The 13447-nt window shown below is 44.8% G+C and overlaps 1 protein-coding gene across 5 annotated transcripts in view; it reads left to right on the forward strand.

Moving 5' to 3' along the window:
- The window catches only part of asmtl (acetylserotonin O-methyltransferase-like), a 28620-nt gene extending 15185 nt beyond the window's left edge, over positions 1–13435 (forward strand). For 4 of the 5 annotated variants that reach the window (XM_061225798.1, XM_061225797.1, XM_061225799.1 and 1 more), the window contains exons 2-14: positions 2611–2741; positions 2862–2993; positions 3553–3600; positions 3987–4051; positions 4577–4641; positions 4788–4896; positions 7046–7373; positions 7648–7822; positions 9021–9193; positions 10974–11106; positions 11380–11523; positions 11901–12023; positions 12576–13435. In XM_061225798.1, the coding sequence (XP_061081782.1) occupies positions 2649–2741; positions 2862–2993; positions 3553–3600; positions 3987–4051; positions 4577–4641; positions 4788–4896; positions 7046–7373; positions 7648–7822; positions 9021–9193; positions 10974–11106; positions 11380–11523; positions 11901–12023; positions 12576–12781 (1794 nt within the window). In that variant the 5' untranslated portion in view covers positions 2611–2648 and the 3' untranslated portion in view covers positions 12782–13435. The remainder of the gene's footprint in view (positions 1–2610; positions 2742–2861; positions 2994–3552; positions 3601–3986; positions 4052–4576; positions 4642–4787; positions 4897–7045; positions 7374–7647; positions 7823–9020; positions 9194–10973; positions 11107–11379; positions 11524–11900; positions 12024–12575) is intronic. The other variant, XM_061225801.1, reaches the window with a different exon arrangement.
- The last annotated feature ends 12 nt before the right edge of the window (positions 13436–13447 follow it).

Consider the following 13447-nt stretch of genomic DNA (forward strand, 5'->3'; position numbering starts at 1 on the left):
GTACCAGGGCTGGTGCGGGGAGTCTCGGGGTGACTAGGCTGACACTAATCAGAAAGACATTTAGAACGCTATTAAACTAGTTTTAAAATAGTTTATATTCATAGTGATAGTCATATGCCATTTATCGTCATGTATTTATCATTTATTTATTGGGATGTTTTAGAACACGAAAGGCTTCTTAACGTTACCATTATGTTAGCTAAATGTAACGTTTTTGTTGCATGATAGAAACAGTCATCGAGAGCAGCATTGTGTAGCTGTTGTATGGGTCCTCACACAGGGCACCAAAATATTTAGGGGTCCTCGCACGGGGCTCCAAATTATGTAGGGTCCTCGCACGGGCCGCCAAATAACGTAGGGATTTTACTCTACGAAACCGGGGCGCCAGTTAATGTTATGCAGCAGTATAACTGCTAAAAAAAAGTAATCAGTCTCATAAAATTACTGTTATCAGAAATATCTAACCACAAATTTAGTATTTTAATTAATAATTAAAATAACCAATATTAAAGATTAAACATACCGATAACCTGAAGGTTGGAAGTTCTTCGAAAGACTGCTTTAACTCGGCTCTCATGTCGATGCGATTCCAAAACGGACACCGGGGTTTAATAAAATATATTTATTAAACAAACATACAAACACATAACAGATAAACTAACGGAAATTTAGTTGGGTAAATTAGTAGGTTAAGTTAGGGCGTGTATGTGTGTGTGTGTGTGGGCGCGCGCGAGCGCGCGTGTCGCTTGAACAAAGGAAAGGTGGGAGTAGCTAGCTTGAGTAAGATAGAGTTGGGTGTGGTAATGAGTTAGTTAGCTGTGAGAAGGGACTACTTGCGTAGTTTTACTCTATATATGCGCAAAAGACGGCGAATCAATTCACGTACATATATATGTAGCTAACCAAACACATTACAATGGTAGGATGGTAAATATTGAAACACAGATTCACAAAAAACAGTTAAGACTAAACTAAACACTGGCTATGCCCGAATGTTTGTTCTCTTCCATACGCATTGGAAGAGTCCATACGCATTGGATCCAAAAGACGTGCTGTCCTTATAGGAGCCGCGATGGTGCTGTTAATGCGTGTCCTGGAGCGATGCGTCTAAGCCGCGCGTTGTTGTCTGGTCCACTCGGTTGCTGGAAGGATGTTCGTTGCAGTTGTTCTTTGGTGAGCTTTGCAGGGGTAAACTGATGTAGCGTTCCGCGTACACCAGTTTCCACTCGCTATAGGCCAGGAAGTTACCACGAGGCAATTGGGTGTGTCCGTAGGCCTGGTAGTGCGCTGTGCAGCATTCAGCCTCTGTCCGAGTCTCGGAGCAGATGAGCTGAAGCGAATGGCCAAAAAAGGTGCGTCGAAGAGAAGAAGCAGAAGGAAAAAAAAGCAGAAGAGAGATCCCAAGAACGTGTCTTGCTCTTATACGGGACCGTTTATTGCTCCCGCCATTACGGGATTGGCTGAACCAAGTTAGACGTCATTCGTGATGGACGTCGCGGAATTTTCCTGTGGGAATGTGGAAGTTGTAGTCCCTACACTGTGTTGTGGCTTTTCTCACTGCGCTGCGAGCGTCAACGAGGGAGGTCTCCACATAGAATCTCAATTGTATGCCATTGATACTTGTTGCCATGCCATTGTAAACAATCCAAGTAGGAAGCTATGCTATGAGCTAGGTAAACAAAACTCCTGAAGATAAACATGGAAATATGCAATACTAACAGTCAACATTAAAACAACTACAAACATAACAGTGAATATAACTTCTTTAATTGCCAAAATGTACAGTGATTAGTATGATCGCTATAGTATTTTCACCCGTCAACTGCAAATATAGACTACTTATAACGTAAAGCATGTGTCAATACAATGGCTGACACCCGGTAAAACAGCCAATGAATAACGTCAGCTACGTTGACATTAATGTCGGTCTTACAGAATGCTTAGCTAAGCTAGCCTTAGCCTAACCTACTTTCAAGACAAAATGTTGCGGATGGGCCACTTTCCATTCAATAAATAAAATAATTTGACATCAATATTACTGTAAATCTATTACAGAAATATTGAGTGATAGCTGCAGTTAACGCTAACTAAGAAAATAAATAGACCTTTCCATTAGTAAGGGCTTCTATCAAATCGTTTTGGATTCGGTTGGATAAGCCTGAAAACGTTTTTTCTTCAAGCGAAATACTTCAGCCAGGCTCGCGATCGTCAGACTGATGTAAAAGCGCGGGAACATGTTACCTTATAAGGGGGGATTCACAGGTCAAGGCAGTCGCAAGTTACGTAAATTATGCGCGAATCTGTCAAACGGCTTGCTTTCGAGAGAGGCGCAGCCTTCGAGCCGAATCAGTGAATTAAATCTGAATTGCGTCGAGAGACAATTATTAATCCGAATGTTTAATGTTTTCAATTGACTGACATTATTGCTCATAAAAAATAAATGATTGTTATTATTATTATTTTATTTATGTAGCCTATTTATTATTTGCCTATTTATTTTTTTCATCACTGGCTAGGCGCCGCCTACCCAGACCGCACGTCCGTGGTACCTTTAAGCGAAGGGACGAATATGAATGAAAAAATCCCATCTCTAACAACTTTGACTTTTAGGTTCAGAATTACCTGGCGGAAGGAGGAAAAGCACTAGGATGGTGTTGAATCCTGTTGTGTCCAAGCTGACGGGGAAACTCGTGGTGCTAGCCAGTGCCTCTCCAAGGAGGAGGGAGATTCTGACAAATTTGGTGAGATTTGCTTTTTCTTTTTCTTATTATTCTCATTATTATTATTTAATCTGAATTATATGAATCTGAAATGGGCCTTTTAAGGTGGTTTGCTGCACCTCTGTGTTATCCATGTCGTAGGGGTTGAAGTTTGAGGTTGTCCCATCATGGTTTAAAGAGACTCTGGACAAGTCCTTGTTCAAGCAGCCTCATGAGTATGCTGTAGAGACCGCCAGGCAGAAGGCCCTGGAGGTGGCCAAGAGGATGCCCTCCGTGAGTGAATGACCTTTCACCCCTTAACAGTCCTGACAGTCTGTGCAGATCTGTATTTCCGACCAGCCCGTGACATTGTGCCATGCGACAGCTTTAGTTTATTTTCTGTCTTTATTTGAAGGCGACGAGGCAGCATTCACTGCCACAAACCTACATCAGATTCAGTGCTCATAACTGGAGCCTATTTTTCTACATTTTCATCTTCTCTGGCCTGTGATGTCTAAGCCAAGCTAGGCTGGTGTACACTCTTCTCTGGCCTGTGATGTCTAAGCCAAGCTAGGCTGGTGTACACTGTTCTGTGGTCTGTCATGTCTAAGCCAAGCTAGGCTGCTACTCTCTTCTCTGGTCTGTGACGTCTAAACCAAGCTAGGCTGGTGCACACTCTTCTGTGGTCTGTGATGTCTAAGCCAAGCTAGGCTGGTACACTTTAAATTCTTGTAAATCATTTAAATGGGGACCTGGGAGAATTGCTGAGGAAAGCAGAAACAAATAAAGTGGAGATGTTCCTCCACAGTTTATATGTGGTGATGAAAGGTTTGTTTTATTGTACTTTACTCAGAAACACTTGAAATCCCCGGACATTGTGATTGGAGCAGACACTGTAGTGGTAAGTGGCAATGGCACTAAAACAAGCCATATTTAAGCTCCCTTCGTAAACCTCTGTACCCTCTTCATAAGTCCTTATGCATGACACAGATGTCCTCCAGAGAGCATATCGCTTTGCCTCCGTTCAGGTTCCAGGATTCCTGCCATTGCTTTACTCCCGTCAGTCACATTTCTAGTTTTAACATTTCCCCCATGATGCAATTCACTTTGATGGGCAGTGGGCCTCCGCATTGGCCTAAATCCCAAACTGAATCATGGAGTCAATGCGTTTGTTTGATACAGAGTTGAATGTTTCCATAAACAGATTTCCAGGTGGTTTTTGAATGGTTAGCAGAAGTAATTCAGTGGCATTTGTCACCTGTTGGCCTTCCTCCATTTTGTCCTCAGACAGTGGACGGACTCATCCTCGAGAAGCCAGCTGACAAGCAGGACGCCTACAATATGCTTTCCAGGTTAATATTTACATACTGTCCATTCTGCCCTGCGAGACCCTACTCTTGTCAGTAGCTGTGTGTGAATTTCCCAGCAAAGAGCAGGCCCAACACTTCAGAGATTATTTGTTTGTATTTTTCTTTGTATGTATATATTTTTTGTTTGTTTCCAGTTTCAGTAAATATAACTGCAATGTCCCACATCAATTCAAACACAACTCCAAACCATGTGCAACCAGCAGACCTGGGTTCAAATAGCATTTGCATTGGATTAAAGTACTTTTCTGTGCTCTGCTGATCTTTCCTAGAGCATTTGAGCCTGCTCAGAGAAGCAGATCGGCGGGGTACTTTTATTTGCTCCAATACACCAGGCAAGCTCAGTCAAAGGCAGAAAAGTATTTGAATCCATAACACATACTGGAACCCAGGTCTGGTAACCAGAAAGCACACATTTCAATGTGATATACCCTGCAGTCTGAAGACTGAGTTGTACAGTCACTGTAACATTGTTTAGTGATGAATTGTGTGTAAATGAATGTGTTTCAGGTTGAGCGGTAAAGAACACAGTGTGTTTACTGGGGTGGTGATTGTCCTCTGTCATCAGCCGGAAGGTAAGAACAATATAAACATAAAGGCTTTTCACAAAGTGCAGTAAATTCCGGGAAGGATTATTTAAGGGTCTGATCTTTGTTATTTGTCATGTTGCTATTATCATTTGCTTGACCATTCAAGTGGGGCAGTCATAATTTTTCTCCAGGTAGGGAAATGGAGAAAAGAATCTTTGATTTTTACGAAGAGACCAAGGTAAAGTTCGCCGATCTGTCTGAAGAGATGGTCTGGGAATATGTCAACAGCGGGGAGCCCATGTGAGTATAAAAATCTACTGGGCACCTGGGCTGTACTCTTCATTGTTTGCAGTGAGTGTTATAGTGTAAACTGAACTCTGATCAGTTTTTCTGCAAACAGTTTTGTCAGAGAATGTAAACTTCATGCCCCTGCATGTTTTATTTGCTTCTGCAAAACTTTCTTTCTTGGTTTACTTTAACAGCAGCCAGAGCATCACTCTGGCAAAGCCAAGGTCAAACGGCAACAAATGAATGACCCATGATTAAAATGTGGGATTCAATATGCATAATAATATTATAATGTGAATGTGTACAGGGCTGCCTGTAGCCTCGTGGCTAAGGCACATGACTGGGACCCGGAAGTTTGGTGGTTTAATCCCCAGTGTAGATAGGATAAGATCCGCACAGCTGTTGGGCCCTTGAACAAGGCCCTTAACCCCACATTGCTCCAGGGGGGATTATTTCCTGCTTAGGCTAATCAACTGTAACTCACTTTGGATAAAAGCGTAGGCCAAATAAAATGTAATGCAGTGTAAAAAATACTGTCTCCGAAATGACTTAAAGGTACAATGGGTCATTTCGGACTCCTAACGGTCAAGAGAGGAATTGCAGCAACAAACACACCACAACATGCACTGTTTTGGAAAGTTGATGCTGACAAAAGCAACAGAGCCTGCCGTCTTTTCACATTGTTCTAGTAAGAAAATGCTCGCCGAACACTTTATGAAATGTTGACTTTAGTGTGCTGCACAACATTATTTGTATGTTTTGTCTTTTTGACGTTTTCACTTTAGCTAAGCAACTATATTATGAGCAAGCAACTTATTTGGCTACGTTACATTACATTACATTACATTACATTGATCCTCCCCTGGAGCACCCAACGGCTGTGCGGATCTTATTGTGGCTACACCGGGATTAGAGCCACCGACCTTGTCCCAGTCATTTACCTTAACCACTCCGCTACAGGCCGCCCCCCGTTACTAGCTGGCTATATAACTAGGATATGATAGTGTACCACAAATGATGCAACTGTAACTTACAGTTTGAGACAAATAAAAGTTTAGCTAAACACGCATGATTCAACACGTAAAAGGAACGTGTAGCTGCCCAAATTGCACTCCAGCCAAGCGTATACTATTAAAACACTGAAACTCTGTATACTCTGTATACTACACTGTCCAAGTGAAGAATACATATCTAGTTATAAAACGATGCCAGTTAGTTATCGGTAGCAACAAGCAAATTAGCAATTAGTTAGCTTGCCGAATTTACAAATATCCACCTGAGACACAACATGTGTGCAGCAATGCTCGCTACCATGTTCGTGTTGCCTCAGGTGGATATTTGTAAATTTGTTGAGCTAATTTGCTTGTTGCAACCGATAGCGAACTGGTATTGTTTTATAACTAGATATAGTCTTTGCTTGGATAAAAAGCACTATTATACAGAGTTTCAGTGATAGCTTGTCTGGAGTGCAATTTGGGCAGCTACACACAAACAATCAGAATGAGTCCCCACGCCATTGGCTGTGGCAATTAGAACAATTTTTCAACCAATGAACTTGAATTCTTGTACAGCTGTGCAATGTTTTGGTACAGAGTGACAGCCCATCAACTGTATATTTTGAAACCAGAAGTTAAGGACTATAAACACAGGCAGAGGGTGAGTCAACATGTCAGTGAGCCTTAACGACACGGAAGGGATTTACAATGGTTATGAAACAATGTTTTAACACAAATTTTACCTTTTAAAAGTAGTATATTATGGTACATATTCAGTTTTCCTTTGCAGAATCACTGTCTCTTAGGGTTGGGGTCACATGCCCTGACTTACTGATGAAAGAAGTGCGGTTTCTTTTAGAACGAGCCTCGCTCAGCCCCGAGCCCTCAGCGCTGTGGTGGGGCCCACTGCTTGCGTTTCTGGGTAGAAGGGCCCTCCTTCAGTACGAATGCTGCGGTGCTTCGTGTCGTAATGAGGCCATGAGCTGACACGAGCTCTGCGTATGGAGACCTGCTGTGTGCCCGTTGAGCAGTGCCCTGCAGACCGCACGGTTTAACACCAGCCCTGAACCCAGATTACAGACAAGGGAATGCTACAGTACAGTGCAATAGATTGCATTTAGAATCGAAACTTTTTTTAATTTATTTTTATTTTTTTATACGCGCAGGGACAAAGCCGGGGGCTACGGGATCCAGGCCTTGGGGGGCATGCTGGTTGAGTCTGTGCAGGGAGACTATCTGAACGTGGTGGGCTTCCCGCTGAATCACTTCTGCAAGCGCCTGGGACAGATTTACAGCGCGGCCGCCGAGCACCCGGGCACGGCCGAGAGGCAGCCCCACTGCGAGGAGCCCACGCTGGCTAGTGCAGTCCCTGCCCCCGCCACCGGGGGCGCTGTGCACACGCCAAACCTCACTGAGCCACGCGGCGGGGTGCCACACAGCCCCAACTTTCCGCACAAGATTGTCGACATAATCGACGGATTCAAAGCCTCTAAGGTATGTAGGACTGGACTGGACCAGGTCAGCAGCTTGATCTTTACTTACGGAATAGTTATAAAGAGGTCACCAATTTTTCCTAAATGTTTTTATAAAAGGGACAGGAATGGATCAAAGTAAAGACTTATTCCCGATTTATTCCCTTATTCCCTAAATCTACTGAGCGCTGGACCAATGAAAAAACAGACAGGTCTTTCCTGAGCGGGTGTGAGTACGTGCAGCAGAGTTTGGAGTACGGAGCCTCACTGTGACGTGTGATGTCACTCTGCCGCAGTGTTTGTTTATAGCCTCGAAGCTGAAGCTGTTTGACCTGCTGGCCAGTGAGGACGGGCTGAGCGCAGAGGAGGTTGCTGGGAAAATGGCAGCCACTGTGCGGATGGCTGAGAAGCTGCTGGAGGCGCTGGTCTCTCTAGAGCTCCTGAACAAGAGCACGCGCAGAGGAACCACAGGTGAGACCACACACACCTGTATAAACGCACGCACACACACACACCTGTACACACACACCTACACCTGTACACACGCACACGTAAACACCTGTACACACGTACACATACACACACACCTGTACACACGCACACATGTAAACACCTGTACACACACACACACACACACCTGTACACACACACGCACGCACGCGCGCACACACACACCTGTACACACACACCTACACCTGTACACACGCACACGTAAACACCTGTACACACGTACACATACACACACACCTGTACACACGCACACATGTAAACACCTGTACACACACACCTGTACACACGCACACACACACCTGCACACACGCACACACGTAAACACACACCTGTACACCCGCACACACACACACACCTGTGTACAGAAAACCTGTACACACACACCCACACACACACCTACCTTTATACACATCTGTACACACACACATACCTGCACACACTTGTAGACACCTTTACACACATACCCGCACACACACACACACACACACACCCACCTGTACACACACCTGTGTTTTGCTTGTTCCGTGCAGGACAGTATTTGCTATGTTTGAATCTGCACAGTGCTGGTGCTGTCATTTTGAATCAGGGCATGCTCTGGTGTGTGATTGGCCCTGGTGTGTGATTGACTCCTGGTGTGTGATTGGCTCTGGTGTGTGATTGGCCCTGGTGTGTGATTGGCTCTGGTGTGTCATTGTGTGATTGGCCCTGGTGTGTGATTGGCCCTGGTGTGTGATTGGCCCTGGTGTGTGATTTTGTGATTGGCCCTGGTGTGTGATTGGCCCTGGTGTGTGATTGGCTCTTAGTACTCCCTCCTGATTTCCCCCGCCCCCTTTCTGATATCCCTATCCCTCTCGTCTAACCCACCCCCCCAAAAAATTGCACTTATGATGACTATATGTTTAGAACAACACTTCATGTGTATTTTACTAGTTATGGATGTGATGCTTTAATTTGTGGAAGAACCTATGCACTTGTAAGTCGCTTTGGATAAAAAGCGTCTGCTAAATGACAAATGTTAAAAATGTAATGTGTGTGATTGGCTCTGGTGTGTGTTTGGCTGTGGTGTGTGATTGGCCCTGGCGTGTGATTGGCCCTGGCGTGTGATTGGCCCTGGCGTGTGATTGGCTCCTGGCGTGTGATTGGCTCTGGTGTGTCCCAGCCTATAGGAACACGGAGGAGGGGAGTCGGTACCTGGTGTCCTCGGCCGAGTGCTCTCTGCACGGGTACATCATGTACTGCAACGAGGACGTGTGGCCTCTCTGCTCCCGCCTGGAGCTCGCCCTGCTGGAGGGGAGCCCCCGGCCCAGGGACACGCCCGAACCCGCCTTTCAGGTGTGGGACCTCCGGGTGGGACTGGAAGAACTACAAAAATGGGGCAACAGCAGTCGAGTCTCTCTGTCTGGCACCGTTTGTCTTTCTAAACTGTTTTCCTGTTTATCTGCCAAGTATAGTACAGTATAGTACAGTCTGAATCGGCCTCATATCAGTACTGAGTTTCACACCAGCTTTGGATCTGTGTGAAACCCAACGAGATTATGAGATGTGTTCTGGAGGCGTGCACTACGGGTGTGAACGGTTAACCGAAACTGATTTGTAACCGGTTACAAAAAATTGATAACCCATAACCGATATATTTTTTCAGAAGGTGAAATTGTAAGCTCAGTTTAAAGTAAATACACGTTCGTCACCAGGCGTATTATCGCGGTTCTAAACTAGCAACGAGCTTCAGTAGTTCGAGCAAGCAATCTGGCCATTTCAAGGGGTTTAAAATGGAAACACCATAGGCAATTGAATGCTACAATATTATAGTTATCAAATAATTTCAGAAGCTGTTAGTTGACGTTACAATAAGCCATAAGTTTCTTAAGGTTCATAGAAGATCCGCGTTTATTCGCGGTCACGCGGAAATACCGGCAAACTGAACAGAGCTTTCCACTAATCTGTATCCACATAAAAATGAACAAAGCAATACATCATTGCACAAATGTTGCACGCAATATTACAATACGCCGTTTACATTCAATCCACAAGCTACAGTCGTACAAGCAAGAAATCTGCGGCCATTTCAGAGGGTTAAGAATGCAAACACCGCATGGAATTGAATGCTACATTACTATGGTTGTATGTTTTAAATCTGGAGCTGTTAGTTCACTTATTCTAGGGGGTTTCTTCATGCGTGTTTATTCGTTGACACGCGAATTCGTTGACACTACCGGCAAACCGAACTTCACTTTCCACTATGCGGTATCTACATAAAAATAAAATATCATTAGGCTATTTAAATATAGCGGATATTGAAAGCGAAAATCCCCTGCTTTCAGCGAAAAATGGACACGTTAATCTCACCACCACGATTGTCCCACGCCATATAAAATGTAAGTTTACCGTTACATAAGAATATATCAAATTGTACAGAGACCTGCATTTGCATGAAAGTAAAATCATTAGATCAGTCGCCTATAGACCCGGTGTTATATTATATCAGGCAAATATTGCGTGGAGTGCACAACCCCGTCTGTAAGAAAGTTGTTAACAGCAGCATATTCACACATTTCATGCCAATGAAGTCGATCAGGCAGAAGCCATAGAGAAGTGGGATGAAAACATCAAGAATTATCATTTTAACCGGTGCATTTAAAAAATGGCACACGATCGACCAGTATTGCCTGGACGTAAACTACAGGGATTTAACTACAGATTTCTGCAACTGTGAGGTTATACTGCATAATTTCAGTGTAAAAGTAAATATTTAATTCGGCAATTAGGCTGACTTACTATTATCTGATTTACAATGTTGGCATTTAACTATTGAGATGGGCCAAAATAAAGCTAAATACAATTATTTCTCAGTAATCCAGTAAAAAAATGTAAAAAGATTTTTTTTTAAAGATACGACCTCTAGCGGTCATAAGCAGTATGGGATGAGTTTGTGGTGGTTATGGTAACTGTCGTTATTGCCGACTGAACCTGCGGAATGCATATATATATAATCAGATGCATTGAGGTCAGATGCACTATATGCAGACGAATGCCTTCTGCAGGATGATCTCTCTAAGAGCCCTGAGCTGTGCTGCTGTAATAACGCGGTCATGTCTGTGTGTTGCGGGTGAAGGAGGCCTATTACAGCACTCAGGAGGGGACTCTGCGATTCATGAGTGCCATGGACAGTATCGCCAAGGTGGCGGGGAGAGACGTGGCGACAGCCTTCGATCTGTCTCGCTTTAAAGTGGCGTGTGACCTCGGAGGTGTGTGACATCGACGCCTCCTACATCATCACCAGTATGTATCAAAAATACTGTATCTCATCAGACCTGGGACAAATACATTATTTTATGAAATATTGCATAATATACAGACCTGGCTCAAACACCCTCTTATGAAGGGGGGGGGGGGGGTGGTCTCCTGGCTGCTTGCTGCACACTGGTGTGAGTCTCATTCTCACTCTCATTGTAGTGTTTTTAAAACTGGTGTGAAAGTCGTCCACACAGACATTCCGGTGTGTCGCTCTTTTTACCCAGGGTGCACTGGAGCGATGGCCCGCCAGCTGGTGGAAGCGCACCCGGGCCTGTCCGTCACGGTCTTCGACCTGCCTGCTGTGGTGGAGCTGAGCAGCCACTTCTGCCCCGCCCCCCAGCACACCGGCCCAATCACGTTCGTCGCTGGTGGGTTTCACCGTTTCCCAAATCAGAGATTTCCTGACTGTATTACGCTCAGATATTTCACATCTTATTCTTCATGACAAGTAGAATATACTTGAAAATGGCACAAGTAGATTTTTTTAAAGAGTCTCTTAATACAATGCTGCTCTGTGGTCCAGTGATGCACATGTTGTCAGGTTAGATTCTGCCTTGCCATTTTGTCTGTATACCCACCCATCCTGAGCCTATAGTTTTACATGCACACACACGTGTGTACAGTGTGCGTTTATTCGCGTACATGCGTGGGTGTGTGTTTGTGTTTGTGTTTGTGTATAGATATTTACACTCGGTGTCGAGCATAATCAAACAGTATTGTGGAGTTTGACGGTGATTTCCAACAGGGGACTTCTTTACGGACGACCTTCCCAAAGCAGACCTCTACATCCTGACTAAAATTCTGCACGACTTCACTGATGAAAAACTCAACCTGCTGCTGAGTAAACTGTCAAGGATCTGTTCTCCAGGTAAAGCTTTCCTGGGAAAATGATCAGTCTATTCTTCAGTACATGTCTAGTACATTTTACACGATTCAAAGTGCAGCAGTACATGATATGTTGATCTGATAACCCGTTTAAAAACCTACAGCATGGTTTGCGGAGTGTAAGGTCTGTGTTAACCCGACGCTGACGTGTGTGTGTGTGTGTGTGTGTGTGTGTGTGTGTGTGTGTGTGTGTGTGTGTGTGTGTACGTGCGTGCATGTGTATGTGTGCGTGTGTATGTGTGTGCGCATGTGTGCGTGTACGTGCATGCGTGTGCGTGTGTGTCTGTGTGCGTGTGTGTCTGTGTCTGTGTCTGTGTCTGTGTCTGTGCGTGCGTCTGTGCGTGCATCTGTGCGTGCGTGTCTGCGTGTGTGTGTGCGTGTGTGTCTGCGTGTGTGTGTGCGTGTGTGTCTGCGCGTGTGCGTGTGTCTGTGCGTGCGTGTCTGCGTGTGCGTGCGTGTCTGTGTGTGTGCGTGTGTGTGTGCGTGCGTGTCTGCGTGTGTGTGTGTGCGTGCGCGTGCGTGTGGCTCGCTCCAGGCTGTGGGCTGCTGGTCTCTGAGATGTTCCTGAATGAGGAGAGGAGCGGTCCGAGCAGAGTGCTGCTCCTGGCTGCGGGGTCGGGGATGGGCAGGGAGAGGAGCGTCTCTGAGTACCTGCAGCTGCTCGGCCAGCACGGCTTCTCCCAGCCGCGCGTCAGACGCACCGGCAACCTCCTCGACACGCTGCTGTGTATAAAACAGTGAGCCGCCAAATCTTTAGAAACGTAGATATCTGGCTTCACATCGCCAATAGCAAGTAGGTCCCTTTGTGGTGTTTATACTGTATATCATTTGATCCCTGTCAAAGCCTGATGTAATGTTGAAGCAACAATGTTCTGATGTTCCTGCAGTGTTGGAGGGACGTTGTGTGGGCACTGGAAAGCACTAACTCTGTGGCACTTTTCCATGTATGTGGAGGCTGTCAATAAATTGGACGTGTCTGGCATTACTTCTACACTCATTACTCAATCAATGGGAACCTATGTAAAATACATATTTTGACTTTCAGATAAAAAACAAACCATGGGGTTTGAATCTGGTTTATACACGCTTGGTAATACTGTACCCGATATATCTTCTTTTATTTATTTTTTTTAATGTATAAATTTGGCATCTCCACCTGAATTTGGAATGTCCAGTTCACAGAAAGTGCGTGACGTTGCCCCTGCTGCGGCCTCTGGGGGGTGAAGTGAACTGACAGTTCTTCACTGCAGAACATTACATTACATTCCAGGCATTTAGCAGACGCCCTTATCCAGAGCGACGAGCAATGAAGTGCGAATCTTAAATCTTGCTAATGTCATTCTGCTGTTACATTCATTTGACAGTTACATTGTTTGAATAAAGAATTAAGAGGTATTTAATTGTTGT

The sequence above is a fragment of the Conger conger genome, chromosome 17 (genome assembly GCF_963514075.1).
Source record: "Conger conger chromosome 17, fConCon1.1, whole genome shotgun sequence".
NCBI lineage: Eukaryota > Metazoa > Chordata > Actinopteri > Anguilliformes > Congridae > Conger > Conger conger.